This window comes from Lampris incognitus, chromosome 9 (assembly GCF_029633865.1).
Source record: "Lampris incognitus isolate fLamInc1 chromosome 9, fLamInc1.hap2, whole genome shotgun sequence".
NCBI lineage: Eukaryota > Metazoa > Chordata > Actinopteri > Lampriformes > Lampridae > Lampris > Lampris incognitus.
This window is the reverse complement of record NC_079219.1, coordinates 19,263,618-19,289,264: the sequence shown is the minus strand read 5'-3', so window position 1 is coordinate 19,289,264 and position 25,647 is coordinate 19,263,618. Positions and strand designations below refer to the sequence as shown.

At 44.2% G+C, this 25,647-nt stretch overlaps 1 protein-coding gene across 1 annotated transcript in view; it reads right to left on the bottom strand.

The window, feature by feature from the left end:
• col28a1b (collagen, type XXVIII, alpha 1b) overlaps nucleotides 1–25,193 on the bottom strand; it is a 38,668-nt gene extending 13,475 nt beyond the window's left edge. The window contains exons 1-14 of the mRNA XM_056286047.1: nucleotides 24,913–25,193; nucleotides 24,059–24,204; nucleotides 18,583–19,148; nucleotides 17,863–17,883; nucleotides 17,675–17,734; nucleotides 17,411–17,464; nucleotides 17,266–17,310; nucleotides 17,140–17,166; nucleotides 16,994–17,038; nucleotides 16,869–16,913; nucleotides 14,518–14,571; nucleotides 13,167–13,235; nucleotides 10,332–10,400; nucleotides 5,763–5,831 (exon numbers count right to left, since the gene is read on the bottom strand). Coding sequence (XP_056142022.1) covers nucleotides 5,763–5,831; nucleotides 10,332–10,400; nucleotides 13,167–13,235; nucleotides 14,518–14,571; nucleotides 16,869–16,913; nucleotides 16,994–17,038; nucleotides 17,140–17,166; nucleotides 17,266–17,310; nucleotides 17,411–17,464; nucleotides 17,675–17,734; nucleotides 17,863–17,883; nucleotides 18,583–19,148; nucleotides 24,059–24,197 — 1,263 coding nt within the window. The 5' untranslated portion in view covers nucleotides 24,198–24,204; nucleotides 24,913–25,193. The remainder of the gene's footprint in view (nucleotides 1–5,762; nucleotides 5,832–10,331; nucleotides 10,401–13,166; nucleotides 13,236–14,517; nucleotides 14,572–16,868; nucleotides 16,914–16,993; nucleotides 17,039–17,139; nucleotides 17,167–17,265; nucleotides 17,311–17,410; nucleotides 17,465–17,674; nucleotides 17,735–17,862; nucleotides 17,884–18,582; nucleotides 19,149–24,058; nucleotides 24,205–24,912) is intronic.
• Between the last annotated feature and the right edge of the window lie 454 nt (nucleotides 25,194–25,647).

Sequence of the window (25,647 nt, the reverse complement as noted above, 5' to 3'; positions counted from 1 at the left end):
GTGAGCAGGTTAAAAAAAAAAACACCAAGGAATACTCGAGAGAAACTTAAAAGGAGACATTACAAACACACAGCTTGACAGTATGCATGCTCAGCAGTGGGGCAGAGCTAAATACACACAAGCCAAGCCACAGGCATCCCAGTCAGTTAAGAGAATAGCCCAGAAAAATACTTTCAAGCAGACACAATGCAAAAGGTGTGGTAACATGAAAGGCCACAGCCTGCAGCAATGTCCAGCTAAGGAAGCACTGTGTAACCACTGTAAGAAACCGGGACATTATGCCAGAGTGTGCAGAGCTAAAAAGGTCACTGATGTGCACATAGCCACACTGACTGATAGTGTGGATGATGAGATTGCATTCTTTGGTTCACTGACTGTCAATTCAAATGAAGGTCCATGTATGACGAAAGTAGAAATGGACCATTGCAACATTGTGTGGAAGATAGACACAGGTGTGGATGTAATGGCAGTGCCAGAGACTGGGGAGATCAACGAAGCCCTTAAAGGGGCCAGGAGGAAGGCTGCTGAATGTGATGTGAAAATTCATAACCACATTCAAGAAAGGTGAAAAGCACACAAAACAGGATGTTTACATCATGGAAGATCTAGCCATACCATTGCTAGGCCGGTCGGCTGCCACAACACTGCAGTTGGTGGCCAGGCTGGATGCCGTTAGCCAAGACTCAAAAGAGGCTGTAAAACAAGAATTCCCAAATCTCTTCAATGGTCTGGGGAAGATGCAGAGAGAGTACAACATTGTACTGAAGCCAGGGGCTAAGCCTTTTTCTCTTTCCACTCCTAGACACATCTCCCTCCCCCTCTTACCCAAAGTAAAGGACGAACTGAATCGCATGATGAAACGGAGTCATTTCAAAGGTGGAACAGCCAACTGAATGGTGTGCGCCAATGGTGGTGGGTTCCCAAGCGAACAGAAAGGGTGAGAATCTGCACAGACCTCACAGAATTTAACAAATCTGGCATGAGGGAGAGGCATCCACTTCCCTCAGTAGAACACACACTGGGACAGCTTGCCAGAGCCAGAGTGTTTTCTAAGCTGGATGCAAATTCAGGTTTCTGGCAGATTCCACTTTCCAAGGAGTCCTCACTATTAGCCACCTTCATAACACCGTTTGGATGGTATTGCTATAACCCAGGGGTGGCTAACCATGTGCCATGGAGAACCATGTGTATGCAGGTTTTCATTCCAGCCGGACTCCACACCAGGTGATTTCACTGATTAGTAACCCTTCAACCAAAGAGGAAGAATGTATCAGGGAAATCACCTGGTCTGGAGTTGGGTTGGAATGAAAACCTGCATACACATGGCTCCTCTCCATGGCACATGGTTAGCCACTGCTGCTATAACCGCTTGTGCTTTGGAATTTCTTCTGCACAAGAGCACTTCCAGAAGCACACGACACAAATCCTTGAGGGTCTGGGAAGGTGTTTTGTGCCAGATGGATGATGTGCTCATCTGGGGAGCCACACAACAGCAGCATGACAAGAGATTGTGTGCGACGCTGACGTGACTCCAGGAGGCTGGGGTCACGCTCATTGAGAAATGTGAGTTCTCCAAGAACAAACTCAAGTTCCTGAGACAGGTCATCGAGGTGTCAGGGGTGTGAACACGGTGAAAGCCATGAAAGAACCAACTAATGTCAGAGAAGTGAGAGGACTGCTGGGGTTGATAAATCATATTTGCAAGTTTCTGCCTCATCTGGCTGAGAAGACCCGTCCACTGAGAGATGTGCTGAAGAAATCAAACGTGGGAATGGGGGTCCCCACAGCAGGAAGCCTTCGATAAAATTAAAAAGGAACTGACAAAACCCCCTGGATTGGCCCTATATGACCTAAATGCAGACACGTGTCTCTGCCAATGCCTCGTCATATGGGCTGGGTGCTGTCCTTCTCCAGAGGCAATCAGAACAAGTATGGAAACCGGTGGTGTATGCTTCACGAGCCCTCACCAACACTGAGCAGAGGTATGTTCAAAATAGAAAAGGAGGCACTGGCCTCCACATGGGCCTGCAAGAAGTTTGCAGAGTTTCTCAATAGGGAAAAACTTCCACATTGAGACAGACCACAAACCTCTGGTCCCTCTGCTAGGCTCAAGGACCCTAGACGAACTCCCACCGCACATACAATGTCTCAGGATGAGACTGATGAGGTTCTCCTACACAATATCACATGTGGACGGTAAGAACATTGTGACAGCAGACATGCTCTCCAGAGCTCCTGTAAGAAGCACAGCATATGGACTACAGGAGGAAGAAATAAACCTGTATGTCGACTCCATAATGGAAAGTCTGTCAGCTACAAAGAAAAGGCTCAGAGAGATCCAAACACACCAAGACAAAGACCCCACATTACGCCAGTTTAAGAGGTACTGTGTGGAAGGATGGCCAGATAAGTTCTCTGTTGAACATGTGATTCAGCCCTATCTACCATTCTCAGGAGAGTTCATTGTGCAAAATTTTCTGCTGCTCAAAGGGGTGAGAATAGTCATTCCAGCATCACTCCGAGCAGACATGCTGAACAAGCTGCACGAAGGGGATCTCGGGATAATGAAATGCAGGGAGAGAGCTGAACAGTCGGTGTGGTGGCTGAGCCTAAGCAAGGAATTGCAAAATGTAATGCAGAACAGTGACACATGCGCATGAGAGAGTAAACTTCAGAGAACCGATGCTGTTTACAGAATTTCCAGTGAGACCATGGTCCACTGTCGGAGCAGATCTGTTCCAAAACAACAACCTACACTACCTAGTCATTGTTGAGTATTTTTCCAGATACTTTGAAGTTGACAAACTGACATCAGAGGCAGTGATGCAGCACTTCAAGTCTGTATGTCCTCGCCATGGAATTACAGATGAGGTGTACTTGGACAATGGTCCACAGTTTGCATCAGTGTTCCTACAAGTTTGCGCAGGACTGGTGCTTCTGCCATGTGATGTCCAATCCTCACTTTCCGCAGAGCCATGGGGAGGCAGAGCGAGCAGTGAGAACAATCAAAAATTGCTCAAAAAGTCAAGCGATCCCTACCTCGCTCTCATGGCCTACCGTGATACTGCACTGGCAAATGGATACAGTCCCACTGAACTTCTCATGGGAACAAAAATTAGAACTATTGTTCCTGTTATCCCAACTCAACTCAAACCGAGATGTGCAGACACGGAGAAACTGAAAAAAACAGAACAAGTATACAGACACAAACGGCAATATAACTACAATTGAAGACGCAGAACCGCATCACATGCCCCCCATGCAACCGGGTGAACGTGTGGATCAGAGACACTAAGGAGCGAAGCACAGTGGTGTCTATAGCAGGCCAGGCACACCTAGGTCTTACTTCATGGAGACACCCGGGGGCACCCTACGAAGAAACAGGTTTCACTTCTCTCCAACTGTGGTGGCTCCTGATATTGCAACCAACTTACCTGATACATTACCAGAGGTAAACCATGAAACGGATACAGTGAGAACACGTCACAAGGGAGGCTCACAATCAACATCAGCAGCAGAGCTCAGTGACTGACAGCCGATACCCATCCAGAGTGAGAGGGCCTCCAAGGTACCTAAAGGACTTTGTGTGCACACGTAGGTAAAGGTACCCTTGGAAAAAAAATACTGAGTGAGCAATGAGGCAGAATAATCCCCATACTCAGTAGAAGGGCTTGGGCAGTCTACCCCACCCTTAATTTTTTTTTAAAGTACGTGGATGAAAAGAAATTTAAGAAACGATAACTTCCTGTTACTGTTATGTGTTTTTATAACTGGAAATAACTTTATACAAAGGAAACAGATATTGAGTTTTTTTTACTACATTCCAGGGAAAATTATTTATCTCAGAAAGGGGGATGTAGTATTAGCTCATGTACAAAGGTAGCAACCTTTGTGTTGTTCACAGTTGAGCAGGGGACAAATAAAGAAGACGGGCTATGATCATTAATGTGAACAGTTGTGTCGAGTCATCTCTCTCTGGTATTAAGGTTTATCATTGTACCTATAAACAGTCGAACACTCCGAGGGCTGACAAAGCACCAGCAGCAGTGGGAGCCACCAGACTTGGACCCTTCCTTGACCCAGAGTCCAGAACAACCGACCAGGTGTTCCCCCGGTGTCAGCAGCCCTGTGTGTACCTCTATCCATACGCTTGATTAATAATGCTGTTGCGTCTGTCAGCTGAGTGTGTGTGAATATGTGACCGCCGTGCCAGGCTATGCGATGCTGTTAACGTTCATCTTGGTGCCTGTAACATTACCTCTGATGATGTATAAGCCTTGTCAGCACCTCCAAGTCTGAGGCCATGGTTCTCTACCGGAAAATGGTGGATTGCTCCCACCGGGTTGGGGATGAGTTGTTGCCTCAAGTGAAGGAGTTCAAGAATCTCAGGGTCTTGTTTACGAGTGAGGGTAGGATGGAGTGGGAAAGTGACAGGCGGATTGGTGCAGCATCAGCAGTAATGAGGACGTTGTACCGGACCATTGTGGTGAAGAGGAAGCTGAGCCGGAAGGCAAAGCTCTCACTTTACCAGTCAATCTTCGTTCCAGCCCTCACCTATGGTCATGAGCTTTGGGTAGTGACTGAAAGGGTGAGATCGTGGATACAAGCGGCTGAAATGAGTTTCCTCCGTAGGGTGTCAGGGTTCAGCCTTAGAGATAGAGTGAGGAGCTTGGACATCTGGAGGGAGCTCGGAGTAGAGCCGCTGCTCCTTCGCATCAAATGGAGTTAGTTGAGGTGGTTCGGGCATCTGATTAGGATGCCTCCTGGGCGCCTTCCTTTGGAGGTTTACCAGGCACGGCCAACTGGGAGAACACCCCGGAGTAGACCCAGAACTTGCTGAAAGGACTACATGTCCAATTTGGCCTGGGAACACCTTGGGACCCCCCAGGAGGAGCTGGAGGGTACTGCTGAGGAGAAGGACATCTAGAGTGCCCTACTTAGCTTGCTGCCACCACAACCCTACCCCGGAGAAGCGGCTGAAGATGAATGAATGAATGAATGATTAAACTGTGGTGCATTCAGGCAAGTATAATTGTAATGGCTTATTTTGGTTAACTTGTTCATTTCAGAACCTATTAAATATGATTGGTCTTGGACGGGCTAGGCCAACCTGATTTTCTCTGTGTCCACCCATACTGATTTCTGCCTACACCGCAGCATTACATTTAATATCTTAAACCTAAACAGATGTTCGTTGCTAAAAGAATCTGCTGTTGTATTCCTTATCTCTGAAGCATTCTCAATGTCATCAGATTTATAAACACCTTTTTGTTTTTTTTCTCCATCACAGTGGGGGGGAAAAAAGGTTGGGCAACAAAGATAAAAATGAGGATTACTCATCTTTGCCACCCTGCATGATGGGGTTAGGAGTGTCCTGGAGGCTCAACTGAACAAGCAAGTACCATATAGTCTCAGACTTGATTGCAGCATCCTGGATCTGAGTCCAGCTGCATGTTTTTGCTTCTGTTTCCCCCCTATATCTCCCATCTATCGAGTCTTTTCTTATGTTATCATTCTTAAGTTCATTCTTCATTTCAACTAGTTCATTCTTATGGCAAAATTGCCGTAAGAATAAGCTTGAAAAAATGTTCTGAGGTTAATTCATTGCTCATTGCACCAGCAGTGATATTGTCATTGTTGATGTAATGCCAGTTGCACTTAGCTTAACATTTCACTGTCAAAATAAATGTGGACCAAACCAGCCCTCCTCTAATGTTCAGACTATTGCTGTATGCTGAGATGTAACCATAGTTTTTTCTCACCTTTGGCCCTGGAGGCCCTTCTCCAGATGGTCCAGGACTCCCCTGTGCTCCAGGTGGACCTGAAGGACCCTACAATGAATGGAAAATGGACTGCATTTTACATAGCACTTTTCTAGCTGCAACAGCCACTCAAAGTGCTTAATAATAAGTTAATGCCTCACATTCACCCACACACGCACACTCATACACCGATCACGGTGTCAACCACGCAAGGTAACAACCAGCTTATCAGGAGCAGTTAGGGGTTAGGTGTCTTGCTCAGGGACACCTCAACATTTTTGCAAGAAGTAGCAAAAGATCAAACCGGCAACCCTCCTGTTACCAGGACACCTGCTCTACCTCCTGAGCCACTGCCAATAAAACAGAGATGGGCAGTATTTCTGTAACTTGTATTTTGAAATATGTACACTACCGTTCAAAAGTTTGGGATCACCCAAACAATTTCGTGTTTTCCATGAAAAGTCACACTTATTCACCACCATATGTTGTGAAATGAATAGAAAATAGAGTCAAGACATTGACAAGGTTAGAAATAATGATTTGTATTTGAAATAAGATTTTTTTTACATCAAACTTTGCTTTCGTCAAAGAATCCTCCATTTGCAGCAATTACAGCATTGCAGACCTTTGGCATTCTAGCTGTTAATTTGTTGAGGTAATCTGGAGAAATTGCACCCCACGCTTCCAGAAGCAGCTCCCACAAGTTGGATTGGTTGGATGGGCACTTCTTTGAGCAGATTGAGTTTCTGGAGCATCACATTTGTGGGGTCAATTAAACGCTCAAAATGGCCAGAAAAAGAGAACTTTCATCTGAAACTCGACAGTCTATTCTTGTTCTTAGAAATGAAGGCTATTCCATGCGAGAAATTGCTAAGAAATTGAAGATTTCCTACACCGGTGTGTACTACTCCCTTCAGAGGACAGCACAAACAGGCTCTAACAGGTACTATTTAATGAAGATGCCAGTTGGGGACCTGTGAGGCGTCTGTTTCTCAAACTAGAGACTCTAATGTACTTATCTTCTTGCTCAGTTGTGCAACGCGGCCTCCCACTTCTTTTTCTACTCTGGTTAGAGCCTGTTTGTGCTGTCCTCTGAAGGGAGTAGTACACACCGGTGTAGGAAATCTTCAATTTCTTAGCAATTTCTCGCATGGAATAGCCTTCATTTCTAAGAACAAGAATAGACTGTCGAGTTTCAGATGAAAGTTCTCTTTTTCTGGCCATTTTGAGCGTTTAATTGACCCCACAAATGTGATGCTCCAGAAACTCAATCTGCTCAAAGAAGTGCCCATCCAACCAATCTAACTTGTGGGAGCTGCTTCTGGAAGCGTGGGGTGCAATTTCTCCAGATTACCTCAACAAATTAACAGCTAGAATGCCAAAGGTCTGCAATGCTGTAATTGCTGCAAATGGAGGATTCTTTGACGAAAGCAAAGTTTGATGTAAAAAAAATCTTATTTCAAATACAAATCATTATTTCTAACCTTGTCAATGTCTTGACTCTATTTTCTATTCATTTCACAACGTATGGTGGTGAATAAGTGTGACTTTTCATGGAAAACACAAAATTGTTTGGGTGATCCCAAACTTTTGAACGGTAGTGTACATCAATTACTTTTGAGTATTTTGTAAGTGGTATTTGACAAGGCTGAAAAAAATCTAATGTACTTTGTAACACGATACTTTAGAATGGAGTAATTTTGTATTTTCGAAATTCTCAAAATACTTCCTCCATGATTCATAAAACATGGAAAAAATTCATGTAAATAAACTTAAAAATCTTAAAATGAAGAACAATACACTTAGACACACTCACAGTGGTTTTGTAAGCTCACGCTACTCACAGTGTTTCCAGAATCAAGGTCATCTTCTGTGAAGTTCACCCCGCCCCCCGCCCCCCAAGCACATGAAAGCCGGCACATGCTCCCTGAATCCAGCCTCAACCAGTGCAGCGGACTGTCTGTCAAGGTAATCATTTTATCTGAATGCCAATAACTATATAAAATACAATCCTTTTAGAATGTACACATGTTGAACAGATTGAATAAAGGCTAAAGATAAAAACAATCATTACATGTGGCCCAGTGGGTAAAGAAGGGCATGAGCCAGCAAGCTAGCTAGCTAGCTAGCGGGAGCATGTCTGTTCCCGCCTTCTCCTGGATTGCCACCTTGTCATGGTGGAGAAGCTTGCATGTACTAATGATCCCAAGAGCTATGCCGCCTGAAGCTTGGCTCCTGGCAGGATCACCTGAGGCAGATAGGTCAAGGGGGTGGTTCCAGACAAAGTGCTATCCAACAAAGACCTCAACGGCAGAACTGGTGGAAGACAATGCCAGTGAAGGCGGATGAAGGCTGTAAAAGAGGGTGGTCCCCAATCGTTTTGGCTCTCCATGCCATTGGACTCTGGACTCCCTGCCAAGGACCATGTGGTGGCTGCAGGCTCATCAGCCTCTCCACGTAAAAAGCTGTCATGCACAGGTGTCCTCCTGCAAGGATACCATCAAGGATCTAGAAGGAGGACAGTCATACTCGACCCCGAGTGACCGCTGATGATGATGTTCCCTCAACCCTATGTTCCTTCAACCCTATTTCACTGAACTTACCTAAACTTAACTGAACCTGACTTAACCTCAACCTCCACCTTACCCTAACCCAACACTTACCTTAACCAATAGCTAACATATTTGATAGCTAACATATTTGATAGCTAACCCACAGGGCTGAGGAAATATAGGGCTGCCCCCTAGCTAGGGATGTGTGTTTGACTGGCAGCAGCGGCAGCTCAGCTGTCTGGGAGTGTAAGATAGTGTAAACAAACTTGTGCTGATAACTGTAACTTGCAAGTTAAGGACAGAAAGTTTTGTTAGCAATTGTGTTGAAGAGCAAGGACTTCGCCATTTGGGCAGTCTTGACAGTTTTAGGTACCACTAGTGTTTTAGCTGCAGTGTGCAGGCTAACTGGCTAACAGTATACTAGTGATGTGAGTGAGTGGGCGAGCAAGAGTGAGGGAGCAGCAGTGTGGCTGCTATCAGGGCAGACATAGGTTTGCTGATCAGTGCAGGGTTGGGTGAGCAGCATAAACTACATGTACAGTATGCGATAAAAATAAATTATGCAGCAGTCATTCAAGCAAAGGAAAGTTCCTGAATTTTGTGTAGATACATTTAGCTTATTGTAGTGACATGAATGAGCTGCAATTTATTCTAAGGAGCAGTAAAGGTGTCTCAGAGCTTTTCAACCAGCTACTGAGGTTGAAGCAGGACACTGTTTGAATCTCCGATCTTCTTCTTTCAGCTTGTTCCCCGTTTCTCAGGGGTTGCCACAGTGGATTTTACAGTTTCCACCAGTACTCTGTGAGCACCAATGGCAGCCGTTGTTTACCTGGGCCTTGGCCGATCCGGTATGGAGCCTCAACCAATCTGGTGTGGTCTTGTCAATCCGCATAGTGATTTGGCAAAATTTTACATTGGATGCCCTTCCTGACACAACCACTAACCCTATGGCCAGGGGAACAGGTAAAGTGCTGGATGCCATCCCAATATTCATGGACTTGCACCCATGCCTGTCGCCACCGTTTGAATCTCCAATAATACAGTTTTGCTTAGATACAGTACCTTGTTATACAAAGGGCATAGATGAGTATTCTCTCTACGGTTTGATTTGTGCATATTCTTTTTACCCACTGGTAAAAAGAATACTGTGCATGTTTGATTGTTAAATGACATAAGACTAAAAATGAAGCAGGCAGTTGGCAAAAAAAAAAAAACTTAGTTGAAGCATTTAATCCAAGTATTCAAACACAGCTTCTTGTTATTTCTAGTAATTTCTCCATTTCAAGTCCCAGAAGAAAAGTTGAACAGTAAAGTGAAATTTGTCTGGCATTTTGGGGATATACTCCGTGAAAATGGTGCGAGTGTTCTCGTGTTCATACTTACTGCTTTTCCTTCCTGTACAGTTCAAACTCTCACCAGAGCTTTGTGTACATTATGAAAATCCGAGTGTTCTGGCATTTTGTACTTCAAAATGCCCAATGTTACAAATGTATTTTGAAAATACAAAACACATGTATTTTATCTTGATACATTTTCTGGCACCAATATTTTGTATTTTATTTTGCTACATTTATTTGAGGGGTATTTTTTATTTTGTAACAAGATATATTTTAATCTATCTTTGCCCATCTCTGCAATAACAGTCATGCCACTTTGCCCATAAAGAACCTTTAGGTTTTCTTCATGTTGTTTTGGGAAGAAGCACACCTAGGCTAATCTGATGTCTGGTAATGACATGTGGTGCACAAGACTCGAAAGTAAAACAACATACTACACTGTACTATTCTGATACACAAATGTTCATCATTACTGTCAATGCAGCAACAAGCAGCCATCATTTGGGTGTCACATGCTGGCCAAAGCAAAAAGTTTTTATTCATACTTTTGTCTTGTAAATATAAATTCTTACATGTACAATGAATTTCTCATCCCGCTGCTGTGCATGGGACAGACCTAAAATTAGGTGCCCTAGCTACTGCAACGTCTCCAGTCATGTATTTTATCTGACCATACTTACAGACAATCCAGGCTCTCCTATTCCAAATGGACCTGCAGGACCTGGCTTTCCCTGAATACCTTTTTCTCCCTGTAATGATGAGATATCACACATAAGCATCTGAAATGTGTTGAAATGATTGGATAACAAATAATTAATTTACTCTGTAGACTAGGGCTGCACAATACTGGAAAAAGTCACATTATGGTATTCTTTGCTCAGCGATATCTATTGTGATATGAAAAAATATTTTCACCAGATGACATGTCTAGCTTTATTTGTAAAGCATTAGTCATGCTAGAATGGCTGGGGTGATTTTGTAGGAGAGTTGTTGGGGAAATTGTGAAAAGTAAGCGATGCCTTTTTTCGCCATTTGTAGGGGAAGAGATGGAGTCGAGACAGACGACGGCCGAGGATAGTCATGCGCAGATCGGCTTTGACGTCATCCGAATCCGCATGTACCCATAATGGCATTTTCAGACAGGAGGCCATCCCCCCGCTTTTCGTCTCGCCTCTAATGTGAAAGACAGACCGTTTGACGCGCGATGAGGTGACCGTGGGAACGGGTGTCGCTTCCCATGTCAAAACCACATAAATCATCCACCCGTCACCCACACGAACGAATTATTTTCACACATTACCGTTATTTTTCAGTGGGATATGGTAACAGTGTAACGTGCATGGATAAGTAGACACGTTGGTCTTTGACTAACGGGTCGGACCCTTTAGTCGACTGGTTAACGTTGTCGCTGGCGGTGTGGGAGCCATGGGTTCGCGTCCCGGCTGTGGCGGTACCCAGACTGCCCCCCGAATTCGCTACATTGGTGTCAGAAGTGGGATGGTGAGACCATGAGGTCATCGGAAGCGCGTGCGCCCAGAGGCGTGAGGGAGCTGATATGCTTAAGCGCGGGGACGCGCTTCCCGAAGGAGGGGGGTAGTGTAACGTGCATGGATAAGTAGACACGTTGGTCCTTGACTAACGGGTCGGACCCTTTAGTCGACTGGTCAATGTTGTCGCTTGCGGTGTGGGAGCCACGGGTTCGCGTCCAGGTTGTGGCGGTTCCCGGACTGCCCCCCGAATTTGCTACAATATTGTAGCGTGCACTGCAATAAAAATCACGCTTGCATAAATCACGTCGAGAATAAAGAACAACAGCCGAGATGTTGTCCACAACCATGCCGTTCGGACCGCCATTAACTCAGCAACCCAATCATGAAAAAAAAACCCCGAAAAACAAGTAACTAGTGGGCCTTGGCCAGCCCGCCTACCCTCTGCTCTACCAACCACAGGCTGACGCACACTGACCGACATAGCATGCATTCCCAGAGAGCAAGGGGATGATCGACTTACTCTGATCAGCACGCCCAACAGTACAGGGTTGCTACAATATTACGTTTGAGGTACCGGTTTTGTGGCTGTCATCATACAGCCCTTCGCAGCTGTTGCACCCAGCAAATGGCTCATCGTGGATACGTGTTTCACTAAATCGCTGCCACACGGAACTTTTCTGCCCTTTTTGATTTTTTTTTAAATTTTCTTTCGTATCTTTTTTGCCTCCATTACTGCTTAAGAGAAATGGACGCCGTAATCAGCGCAATGAGAGTAGTCTGCTAATTTGTGCCTGACGAAAAACTAAGCTTAAAATATGTTCACATTTTAGAGAATGTAATTGTAACCGAGCGGTTTTTTCGCGCCCGCTGCGGGATTCGACCGGGTGTACTGCACCGCAAGGCGCCGCCGCTTTACCGGGATTCGATCCGGGTTGTAGAGCACGCACCGGGATTCGATCTCAGGTGTACTGCACCACAAGGCGACATCGCTAACCGCTCGACTAAACGGGGCCGACCCCCTGGCGATCGGCCAGTGAGTCTTTTTGTAGGTTACATAATATTTTGCTCATTAATGATGTATTATTTCACCCACCCGCTGTCACTCAGAATGTTAATTTTTATGACTAGTGTAACCGGTTATTTTCTTGCCCGGTGCGGGATTCGATACGGAGTATACTGCACCACAAGGCGACATCACTAACCGCTCGGCTAAAGGGTCAGACCCGTTAGGTAGGGGCTAACGTGCCTTATTACTAGTTTACACTAGGCTCGCCCGATCCACGGATTAACCGCGGTGCTGGCGGATATGGCTGACCCGCGCATTACTAGCCGAACGGAGCGAGAAATGACGAGGTTCTGAGCGTTGAATTGGAGTGAATCGTGTGATTTCAGACAGACTTGTCTTGCAGATTAATCATGGAAAAAGAACCGTGCGCGTTTTCCTTTTACATCAAGCAGCAAAAAGTTGTAGCATGAGGTGTTTGAGTTAATTTGCCTTACGTCGCATGGCACATTCTGCGATGTGACTATTGCGCAAGTGCGCGTTGCGAAGCTGAAACCATTTAACGTGCAGCCCTACTGCAGACAAAAGTTTGTCACGACCTGTTACTCTTCTGTATCATCTGTGGTGTTTCTTGTGACACTCTGTGACAACTTCTTCTTCCAGTTTCAATCAGTACCCTGTGAGGGCACAACACCAGTGGCGGCCGTTGTTAACCCGGGCCTTGGCCGATCCCGAATGGAGCATCGACCAATCCGGTATGGTCTTGTCAATCCGCATATTGATTTGGATTTTTGTTTTTTTCGTCCGATGCCCTGCCCGACACAACCACTAAACCCTACGGACGGGGGCACAGGTTAAGCGCTGGATGCCGTCCCAGTATTCATGGACTCCCATGCCTGTCGCTAGAGAGACTTTGAGACAGCAATTTCTCTTAAAATTAACTCGTAAATCAGTTTAACCTTCTTTCCCCTGGCTATTATACTACTGTAGAGGATATAAATGTGTTAATATCAGTACTATACCTTGGATCCTGGAAATCCGATGCCAATGTCCCCGGCTATTCCAGGAGCACCGGTGGGTCCTCTGTCTCCCTGTGATGTACACATCAATTTAAAGTTATACGTGCAAGGACATTTTTTCATTTGCACAGAGGAAACGCTAACTGTTTGAGACTCAAATAATATAATACTGGCTTTACTCAAGGCTGTGTCTTATCACCTTGCTATTTTTATATTCTGCACTCCATGTGTAACGTTTCATGTAATTGCACACCTGATATTTGCTGCGACAGCACTCCCTGGTTAGGCTACCATGTGGAAATGCGTGAACACTACAGCATGACACAATTTTAGAGGACTTGGCAAAGTAGTATGAGGGGGTTTTGATACACAACACAACAAATGCAAAATACCTGTTACATCACCACCCATAACATGCTTCCTTTTCAAAAAGGACCCATCAATAAGCCGGCCTATCTAGACCATAAAGAAGTATGACGAATAACCCAGAGTCGTTAAGGACAAGAGAAATGAACTGGTCACCAAGCAAAAAAACAGCAAGTGAAAACTTTTTTGTCTTGAAGCTAGTCTTGATATAAGGTGCCACCCATGGAAACTATTCAGCCATTCGATTTCAGTTTAATCACAAACGCCACAAATGACGATGGGCATCATGGCTCCTTGACACAAGCTTGGGGCAACAACAGAATGTTGAACTCCATTCAAAGTTTCATAAATGCTATATCTATTCCTATGTTTTCAAAAAGTTTTTTCTCCCAACTATAAGAGATGTAAATTCTATTAGATTTAATTCTATAATATCATCATTCATTTACCAAGGCATCTTGCTTATAACCACTGATGGCATTTTAGGAAATCCACTCTTGATTTTGTCTGAACTCTTGCTGAGGATACTTTAAATCACTCCTCTTTCCAAAAGAATAAAAGACTTCCTCATTTAAAAGCTGTAGACATTTTTATATTGATGGAGAGATCAGCCTTCTAATGGCCCTGGATGCATACTGTAAGTGTCATCTTTTATTGCTTTTTCCATCTAAACTACAATGCAACAACAGCAATGTATTATTGAACATGTGGGAAAGTGTTTGTGATTCATGGGATTGCCATTACAAATGAGTCTTAATGGCAAATCGCTTCATTCCAAAATGAGAGTTCAACCACAGAAAAAAATAAATTTTCTCACAAAATAACAGTATATAATTAAAAGAAAGTATAGTCATTCCTAAAGGATCATGGGGGAACTCAAGGCTTCATATGGCAAAATGACAAGGCTTTTTACTGAACGGATCCTTTCTTGTTCAGCGATATTTGTAGATTTAACCTCGTGATGTTCTTCTGCATGATGCAAACTTACTTTAGGTCCTGTTGGGCCTTCAGGTCCAAAGTCTCCTGGTGGTCCTTTGGTACCCTGCGAAATAAAATTGCAGGCTCATATGCAACGCCTAAAAATGCCTTACAACAAAATGTGGAGATTTCAAACACATTTTCTTATCCTACTACGAAAAAGAAATCTGGAGGGAATTTTAATGCTGTAGCTATGATGATCAACACCGACGTTTTTATGCTATGAGACCAATATTAGGGCCACAACTAACCCTACCCCGATTAATACAAATGTACAGTAGGATTAAGAAAAAGACATTCGGGGTTTTGATGTCCTTCAATTCTCAGGCCCAGCTCACAATAACAAGGCTATTCTGACACGGTGCCAGTAACACAGGAGGAAGAGTGGTACTAGGGAGCCGTGTCCCTGCACTAATCCCACTACACAAAGTCCACTCCTGTAAAAGAAAAATATCCTGCAAGCCTGGATTCACTGCTTCGGATAGTCATGTTAGTATTGGGATTAGCCTTAATCCAATCTTCACATTCCATAAGTGCAGGGATGGGAAAAGAGACCAATTTCACTTCCATTTTCAGTATTTGAGAATGAATGTACTGGAATCAGTTGAATATCTACATTATGTATCCCTCGTCTGTATACTTGTATGTACATGCAGTGTGCGACTGTATAATGTAATGTATGGTTTGAAGGCCTTACGAAGCATAAACTATAAAAAAAAATTATATATACCGATCAGCCAAAGCATTAAAATCGCCCTAACATTGTGTAGGTCCCCCTCGTGCCACCAAAACAGCTCTGACCCATCCAGGCATGGACTCCACAAGACCTCTGAAGGTGTCGTGTGGTATCTGGCACTAAGACATTAGCAGCAGATCCTTTAAGTCCTGTAAGTTGCAAGGTGGGGCCTCCGTGGTTTGGACTTGTTTTTCCAGCACATCCCACAGATGCTAAATCGGACTGAGATCTGTGGAATTTGGAGACCAAGGCAACACCTTGAACTCTGCTATGTTCCTCAAACCATTCCTGAAAGACGTGTGCAGTGTGGCAGGGTGCATTATCCTGCTGTAAGAGGCCACTGCCATCAGGGAATACCATTGCTATGAAGGGGTGTACTTTGTCTGCAACAATGTATAGGTAGGTGGTACGTGTCAAAGTAACATCCACATGAATGCCAGGACCCAAGGTTTCCCAGAAGGAACACCCCCCCCCTTTTTTTCTTCCCAATTGTACTTGGCCAATTACCCCACTCTTCCGAGCCATCCTGGTTGCTGCTCCACCCGCTCTGCTGATCCGGGGAGGGCTGCAGACTACCACATGCCTCCTCCGATACATGTGGAGTCGCCAGCCACTTCTTTTCACCTGACAGTGAGGAGTTTCACCGGGAGGACATAGCATGTGGGAGGATCACGCTATTCTCCCCAGTTCCCCCTCCCCTAGCCGAGAAGGAACATTGCCCAGAGCACCACACTGCCTTCGCCAGCTGGCCTTCTTCCCATAGTGCATCCTGGTGCCATCTCTTCCCCAGGTAAATGATGCACATGTAATCGGCCAGCCACATGATGTAAAAGAAAACATGATTCATCAGACCAGGCCACCACCTTCCATTGCTCTATAGTCCAGTTCTGATAATCCTCCTCTGCCCATTGTAGGTGCTTTCAGCAGTGGACAGGGGTCATCATGGGGACTCTGACCAGTCTGTGGCTATGCACCCCCATACACAGCAAGCTGTGATGCATTTTGTTCTGACACGTGACTTATCGATTAACTTTTTCAGCAATTTGAGCTACAGTAGCTCTTCTGTGGGGTCAGACCAGACGGGCTAGCTTTCACTACCCATGTGCATCAGTGAGCCTTGGGCACCCATCACCCTGTCGCCAGTTCACCAGTTGTCCTTTCTTGGACCACTTTTGGTGGGTACTGACCACTATATACCGGGAACACCCCACAAGACCTTCTGTTTTGGAGATGCTCTGACCCAGTCATCTAGCCATCACAATTTGGCCCTTGTCAAAGTTTGTTCAGATCCTTAACGCTTGCCTGCTTTTCCTGCTTCCAACACATCAAGAACTGAATGTTCACTTGCTGCCTAATATATCCCACCCCTTGACAGATGCCATTGTAATGAGATAATCAATGTTATTCACTTATCTGTCAGTGGTTTTAATGTTTTGGCTGATCAGTGGGTACATGCACACACACATATAGATAAATAATGGAATAGAAAAAAAACCTCAACCCCATTCAACCAAGTGATGTTAAACTCCACAGTACAGTAGCTCCCCTAATGGCATAACTTTCATTTGGACTGCCTATGTTAATGGTTATTAAAATAAATAATCTCAGACGACGTGCTGCCCTACCTGCTCTCCTCTAGGCCCTCGTAGCCCTGATTGTCCCTCTGGGCCCTGTGAGATGACATTACAATTTATTAGGAGAACAATAGATGTCGTGTTGAGGTGAAATTATATATTGAAATCAAACATACAATGTCACCCTTATCTCCAGGTGTGCCACAGTCGCCTCTCTCTCCCTAAAAGGCAAAACATACGCCAAATACTTATTTTCCAACCAACCAAAGAAAAATACTTTAAGTGATAGGCTAGTTGCTAAAGCTAAGCAGTGTGCACCCACCTTATTGCCTTTAAAACCTGGACGGCCCTGTAAAAGGTTCAACAATGTTGAGCAATTGATATTTCATCTGATAAACATATTATCTTGTTACTTTTTATTAGTTATCCACAAAAAGAGGCACTGTACCTCCAAACCTTCATTCCCGGGTCGACCATCAAGGCCAGGCTCTCCCTGAAAATATCAGATACAAATCATCATAAGCTGTAATAAGATCAGAGACTAAAGCGATACCAACAGACTTAATTTTTTATCACTTTCCAATAAGACATACCCTTGCTCCTTTTGGACCAGGTGACCCTCTGGAGCCTGGGTCCCCTTTTATACCCTAGATGTAGAAATAGAGTAATTTAAGAAACTGGATTGTGATCTCAGGCAAATTGACATATCAGAAATCATTGTGGAACCGGCAAACTATGAGCGAAAATAACGCAACACGCTCAGAAAGGGTGGCCTACAATGTGGATACACAGTCCTTGTGTAGTATCCCACCTGGTAGATGATAATTTCTTGTTGACTAGGGTTTTAGTGTACTCACTGGACCTCCAGGGGTGCCCCTTTCTCCTCTTTCACACAAACACACTTGGGCCTGTGGACACTGATAGGGTGAAAATTATAAATTCAGTGTTTTGTAAAGTGGAATCACTTTCCAATATGCAGTAAAGATTCATAATGGAATATTGTTTCTCCTCTGAATTACAATGACATTTTCCATAAAGTCCTTACCACTTCGATTGTAACAGCACCCTGGAATCAGAACAGCAAGCAGACAGTTTTAGAGTCGTTTTGTGATTTGTCAGTCACAAGCAAGAACCTTTTCAGTCAACAATGCTGTAGTTACGGTTCAGCACTATACAGATAGGTCTGCTTGGCAGAAGAACTGCAATGAAATCCTGGTTTCAGTGTTAGATTACACATATTTAGCATGATGCATAAAGCGTCTTTCTTGTGAATGATAAATGTGATCGAGCAATGGCATGAATTCACGGAAAGCAGAACAAGTCATACTCTTGTCTGTCTCCAGTCAGGTCATGACCTATCACTGGCATTTAGTATTTCTAATATCCAGAAATGAAGGGAATCCCACATGAGTTTTGAACTCCTCACTGAGGACAAAGTGGAAAACTCCACAATGTGAAAGGACAAGTGAAAATCCCCACATATCTGGCACTCCATAGCTAAGAAACATTTTTTAAAATCCTATGTGACCTAGGTGTGTACTTCACATTACTGTACATCCAGTTGATGCAGAACAAAGCAAATCAGGAATAACCAAATTTAGTTACTGTTCAATTGCCACATAGTTGTTGGATTACCTATATTCTCTATGTCTCATCTCCGGACTGTGCATGGTAATTCTAGCCTCTCTGATCAGTTTTGTTCATGAAGTCCCCAATCAAAAAGAGGGACACCTTAATTGAAGGCGACTGTTTTTTCAAAACTCACCATTTCTTTGAGTAGTCTCTCCTCGAGCTTGGGATCTGCGAGACTTTGGACAAACTGCTGAGCAGGTGTGCTGGCTATGGCCCGGAGCTTGGCTTTGTTTTGACTCTGCTCGGCGATGTCTGACAACCCAATAGCAAAGAGATGGATTCCATAACCCTTGGCTTCTGCTGCCGCTGAAATAATGTCTGGGTTACGGGGATGATCAACTCCATCGGTCATAAGCACCACAATTCGGACACTATCCGCTGGGGTTTCCTGCACCAGCAGCTGTGTGGCATTGGTGATGGCATAGGTGGAGTATGTGCCATGGCCGATGTAGATCATGGAACTGACTTTATTGTGGAATACATCCAGGTCCTGCCATTCAGAGAATCTATGCTCTATGGACACAGAGCTACTATACTGAAGAGCGGCCATTCGAACCTTCATTGTCCAGCCAGCAACCTGGAGCATGGAGAGGCGGGTGCTGAAGTGCAACACAAATGCCTTCTGCTTCTCAAACAGGAATGTTTTTGCACTCTCTGAGCTGTCCAGGACGAAAGCCACCTCCAGAGAACATGTCACATCTGTGAGAGAGACAAAATTACCCAAACCTGAGACAAATGTGTTGTCTTCCATTTTGCAAAAAAGCATTATATAGATTATACGTTACATGCCCATTGAAAAATCCAGCTGTACAGATGGAATTTATCTGGTTGCATCATCCGATGAATATGCAGGAAAAAAGGACACGTGGAACTTAAATCTATGGAGGACAGCAGCCATGCCTGACCCATATGTAGGAAGTATAGTGTGTGAAATGGGGTAGGGGTAATTCTGAAGGTATATATCAAGAGTGTGCTGGAGGTGAAGACAGTGTCGGACAGAATGATGAGTGTGAAGCTGGAAATCGAAGGTGTATTGATGAATGTTATCACCGCATATGCCCCGCAAGTTGGGTGTGAGATGGAAGAGAAAGAAGAATTCTGGAGTGAGTTGGATGACGTGGTGGAGAGTGTACCCAAGGAGGAAAGAGTGGTGATTGGAGCGGACTTCAATCGGCACGTTGGTGAAGGGAACAGAGGTGATGAGGAGGTGATGGGTAGGTATGGCGTCAAGGAGAGAAATGTGGAAGGACAGATGGTGGTGGATTTTGCAAAAAGGGTGGAAATGGCTGTAGTGAATAATTATTCCAAGAAGAGGGAGGAACAGAGGGTGACGTACAAGAGTGGAGGAAAGTGCACACAGGTGGACTATATCTTATGTAGAAGGCACGATCTAAAAGGGATTGGAGACTGCAAGGTGGTGACAGGGGAGAACATAGCTAGGCAGCATCGGACGGTGGTCTGTAGGATGACTTTGGAGACCAAGAAGAGGAAGTGAGTGAAGGCAGAGCCAAAGATCAAATGGTGGAAGTTGAAGAAGGAACACTGTTGTGTGGAGTTCAGCGAGGAATTAAGACAAGCACTGGGTGGTAGTGAAGAGTTGCCAGATGGCTGGGCAAGCACTGCAGAAATAGTGAGGGAGACAGCTAGGAAGGTACTTGGTGTGTCATCAGGACAGAGGAAGGAAGACAAAGAGACTTGGTGGTGGAATGAGGACGTACAGCAAATTATACAGAGGAAGAGGTTGACAAAGAAGAAGTGGGATAATCAGAGATGAAGAAAGTAGACAGGAGTACAAGGAGATACAGAGTAAAGTGAAGAGAGAGGTGGCAAAGGCAAAGGAAAAGGCGTATGGTGAGTTGTATGACAGGTTAGACACTAAGGAAGGAGAAAAGGACTTGTACCCATTGGCTAGACAGAGGGACCGAGCTGCGAAGGATGTGCAGCAGGTAAGGGCGATCAAGGAAAGAGATGGAAATGTGCTGACAAGTGAGGAGAGTGTGTTGAGAAGGTGGAAGGAGTACTTTGAGAGGTTGACGAATGAAGAAAATGAGAGAGAGAAGGTTGGATGATGTGGGGATAGTGAATCGGGAAGTGCAGTGGATTAGCAAGGAGGAAGTGAGGGCAGCTATGAAGAGGATGGATAGTGGAAAGGCAGTTGGTCCAGATGACATACTTGTGGAGGCATGGAGATGTTTAGGAGAGATGGCAGTGGAGTTTTTAACTAGATTGTTTCACAAAATCTTGGAAAGTGAGAGGATGCCTGAGGAGTGGAGAAGAAGCATACTGATACCGATTTTCAAGAACAAGGGCGATGTGCAGAACTGTAGCAACTACAGTGGTATCAAGTTGATCAGCCACAGCATGAAGATTTGGGAAAGAGTAATAGAAGCTAGGTTAAGAGGAGAGATGACGATTAGCGAGCAGCAGTATGGTTTCATGCCACGAAAGAGCACCACAGATGCGATGTTTGCTTTGAGAATGTTGATTGAGAAGTATAAAGAAGGCCAGAAGGAATTACATTGTGTCTTTGTGGATTTAGAGAAAGCATATGACAGGGTGCCGAGAGAGGAGGTGTGGTATTGTATGAGGAAGTCGGGAGTTGCGGAGAAGTAATATGTAGGAGTGGTGCAGGATATGTATGAGGGAAGTGTGACAATGGTGAGGTGTGCTGTTGGAAAGACAGATGGGTTCAAGGTGGAGGTGGGATTACATTAAGGATCGTCTCTGAGCCCTTTCTTGTTTGTAATGGTGATAGACAGGTTGAAGGATAAGACCAGGCAAGAGTCACCGTAGACTATGATGCTTGCAAATGACATTGTGATCTGTAGCGAGAGTAGGTTACAGGTGGAGGAGAGCCTGGAGAGGCGGAGGTATGCACTGGATAGAAGAGGAATAAAAGTCAGCAGGAGCAAGATGGAATACCTATATGTGAATGAGAGGGAGTACAGTGGAATGGTGAGGATGCAAGGAGTAGAGGTGACGAAAGGCATATGAGTTTAAATACTTGGGGTCAACTGTCCAAAGTAACAGGGAGTGCAGGAGAGAGGTGAAGAAGAGAGTGCAGGCAGCGTGGAGTGGGCGGAGAAGTGTATCAGGAGTGATTTGCAACAGAAGGGTACCAGCAAGACTTATAGGTAAGGTTTACGAGATGGTTTTAAGACCAGCTATGCTATATGGTCTGGAGACAGTGGCACTGACAAAAAGACAGGAGGCGGAGCTGGAGGTGGCAGAGTTGAAGATGCTAATATTCCAGGACAGGATTAGGAACGAGTATATTAGAGGGACAGCTCAGGTTTGACGGTTTGGAGACAAAGCAAGAGAGGCAAGATTGAGATGGTTTGGACATGTGCGGAGGAGAGATGCTGAGTATATTGGGAGAAGGATGCTGAATATGGAGCTGCCAGGGAAGAGGAAAAGAGGAAGGCCAAAGAGGAGGTTTATGGATGTGGTGAGAGAGGACATGCAGGTGGCTGGTATGACAGAGGAAGATGCAGAGGACAGGAAGAAATGGGAACGGATGATCCACTGTGGCGACCCCTAACGGGAACAGCCAAAAGTAGCAGTAGTAGTAGAAAGCAGTGTGTTATTCGTAGTATAACTCACACCGTACCTTTACATGTATGATGTCCTCTGACCCTTAGATATCTTCTTTTTATTAGTGTATTATCCCTTATTCTGGTTATTATTATTATTATTATTATTCATTTCCCAAGCCGCTTATCTCGATGCGCAGGGTGGGGTGCTGGAGCCTATCCCAGTGCTCATTGGAAACATCCTGGGCAGGTCGCTAGTCCATCACAGACATTAATAAATTAATTTACAACATACATTAATTGTAAATTAAATTAATTGTTCGACTGTGTGACATTATCTGGTTATTATTATTATTACACTATATGTACAAAAGTATTGGGACACACCTCTTAATAATTGAATTCAGGTGTTTCATTCAGATCCATTGCCACAGGTGTATCAAACCCAGCAGCTAGCCATGCAGTCTGCATTTACAAACGTTTGTGAAAGAATGGGTCGTTCTGAAGAGCTCAGTGAATTCAAGCGTGGTACTGTCATGGGATGCCACCTTTGCAATAAGACAGTTCGTGAAATTTCTTTTCTGTTAGATATTCCACATGTCAACTGTAAGTGGTATTATTGAAAAGTGGAAGCGTTTAGGAACAACTCAGCCACGAGGTGTCAGACCACGTTAAGTCACACAGTGGGGTGAACGAGTGCTGAGGTGCATAGTGCGTAAAAGTCGCCAACACTCTTGTTGACTCAATAACTGCAGAGTTCCAAACTTCCTCTGGCATTAACATCAGCACAAAAACTGTGCGCTGGGAGCTTCATAGGATGGGTTTCTATGGCTGAGCAGCTGCATTGCAAGCCTTACATCACCAAGCACAATGCCAAGCGTTGGATGGAGTGGTGTAAAGCACACTGCCACTTTACTGTGGAGCAGTGGTAACGTGTTCTGTGGAGTGACAAATCACGCTTCTTTGTCTGGCAGTCTGATGGACGAGTCTGGGTTTGGCAGATGCCAAGAGAACTTTACCTACCTGACTGCGCTGTGCCATCTGTAAAGTTTGGTGGAGGAGGGATAATGGTATGGGGTTGTTTTTCAGAGGTTGGGCTAGGCCCCTTAGTTCCAGTGAAGGGAAATCTTAATGCTTCAGCATACCAAGACATTTTTATGCTTCCAACTTTGTGGGAACAGTTTGGGGAGGGTCCTTTTCTGTTCCAGCATAACTGTGCCTCAGTGCACAAAGCAAGGTCCATTAAGACATGGTTGGGTGAGTTTGGTGTGGAAGAGCTTGACTGGCCTGCACAGCACCCTGACTTCAACCCCATCGAACATCTTTGGGATGAACTAGAACGGAGATTGTGAGCCAGGTCCTCTCGTCCAACATCAGTGCCTGACCGTACAAATGCTCTTCTGGATGAATGGGCAGAAATTCCCACAGACACACTCCAAAATCTTGTGGAAAGCCTTCCCAGAAGAGTGGAAGCTGTTATAGCTGCAAAGGGGGAACCAACTCCATATTAATCCCTATGGATTTAGAATGGGATGTTATAAAAGCTCCTGTAGGTGTAATGGCCAGGTGTCCCAATACCTTTGTACATATAGTGTATTATTAGGCAGCCTGTGATGGCCTGGCCGCCTGTCCAGGGTGTCTCCTCGCCTGCCGTCCAATGACGCTGGGATAGGCTCCAGCATCCCCGTGACCCTGACAGCAGGATAAGCGGTTTGGGTAATGGATGGATGGATTATTATTATTATTATTATTATTATTATCATAAGAAGAATAAAAGTCGGATCACCTTTAGTTTCAACCGGTCTCTGGAACAGCTAAAAGGTCCCTGCTTGTGGATCTCAGGCTATACTCTGGCACATAAGGGGTTAAAAGGGTCCACCATATACATACCTGGGGGTCAGACCCTTTTCTGCTTTAAATCACCAGTAAAATAAATAATGAAATGAACATGCAAACCATTGTAAAATGGCTGGAGTTATGGGTGACGTTATCCCGTGTCCTAGGTATGGTTGCATCCACAAGATCAAGTGGCTAACCATCACCATCAACATGTGGATACCTCATTTCAGGAATTACCATTTCCTTCATTGCCGAGTAGGCTGTAGTTGTTCCTCTGTCCTGTCTTTCTTCTTCTCTGGCTTCTGGCTGCATGTATCAGAGCCAACAGTAAAAGGCACAATGCCACGCCTCTCCCCATGTTTCCCTTTAGTAACATTTCCACCCTATAGCAGTGCAAAGAATTGCTTATTAGATGGAAAAGTACTGAATTGATTTAACACATATGCAGTATACAGTAGATTCCTTCAGCATTATGATGACAATAATATAGATATTTCATGTTTACAATCTTGTCTCTTTCCACTTAAAAAAAAAACAAAAAACAGAATAATAGAAATCATTGAACAGTGAACTGTAAAGGCGATGTTGGAGCAATATCTCATTCCAAACATCTATAATCCCTCTATAATCCCTCTATAATCCCTCTATAATCCCTCAGATAATTGCATTTGGTGAAAAAAAAGTTTTAATTATTTAAGTGCATCATATAACAAACGTGACTTCTTTTTATTTTTATTTTTTTAAAAGTCTTTTAAAACCAATTTTACTCTAAGCCATTTCCAATACACATTGGATCCACTAATGTATAATTTATGGAGAATTAAATTATGCTGAGGCACTGAAAGAAAGAATCGTAATCATGCATTCAGATTTGAAATAAATAAACTCAAGCACATGTATGAAGGCCTTCAAAGGACTTCTTAGACTAACAATAAAAAAAAGAAAAGAAAACGTTTCTTATTTGTAAGCTACTCCATAAATCCTCGTTGTCACACAAACTGTTTGATGACGCTAGAACTACACAAGCAAATGACGCTGTAATGAGCATGCAAATAGTTGTAAATGCAATGGAAACAAGGATAATATTTTACCCGGAATCTCATTTAGATGCAGACAATGCTTGTAGTCTTATAAACTGTGGCTCGTTGGGCAGCATTTCGTCGAGGGATCAGGTCCTACCAGTTTTTGCTATAGTCCATCATCTGAATTTATGTGGTGTCGCTGGGGGTGCAGCTTTGTGCTCTAGTTTCTCAACATTGCTCTGGCATGTGTTCCCGTTTGGATAAAATGTCGTGATGTAACCTCAGAGTTTGATATCGTCTTTCGATCAGCTAATTATCTTCTTTGGATCCTCGCAAAATATCTACCTAAAGTCCCCGTTTAGTTAGTTTTTGCAGGGTTGCTGAAATTTTCCTGTGTATTGGAAACTTGTTTTGAGCTGTTGAACGTGGAGGCAGTTTGGATGCTGCGTATGAAATTCCCAAATGAGTTTATTTTCCCATTCACTCTCGCCCACTAATGTGAAAACCGGAGCTCACAGTGTTCGCTTAATGGCCATACATGAATTGTAAGAACGACTTTAATTTGACATTTTAACGACACATCTGTTGTGGGGGGGGATTACTATTATATGCATACCAGCCGTCCATATTCACTGGCTACTGTTGATTAAAACATTACAACGATGTGATTAAATATTCTAATGTGTTTTTTTTAACACGCTGAGCGTTTATGGGGTTTTTTTGTGGTAGGGTTTTGAAAACGACCCCGCTAATTTTCTGTCGCTACTTTCCCCACACCAGCATTTGGTTCTAGCGCCACCCCGT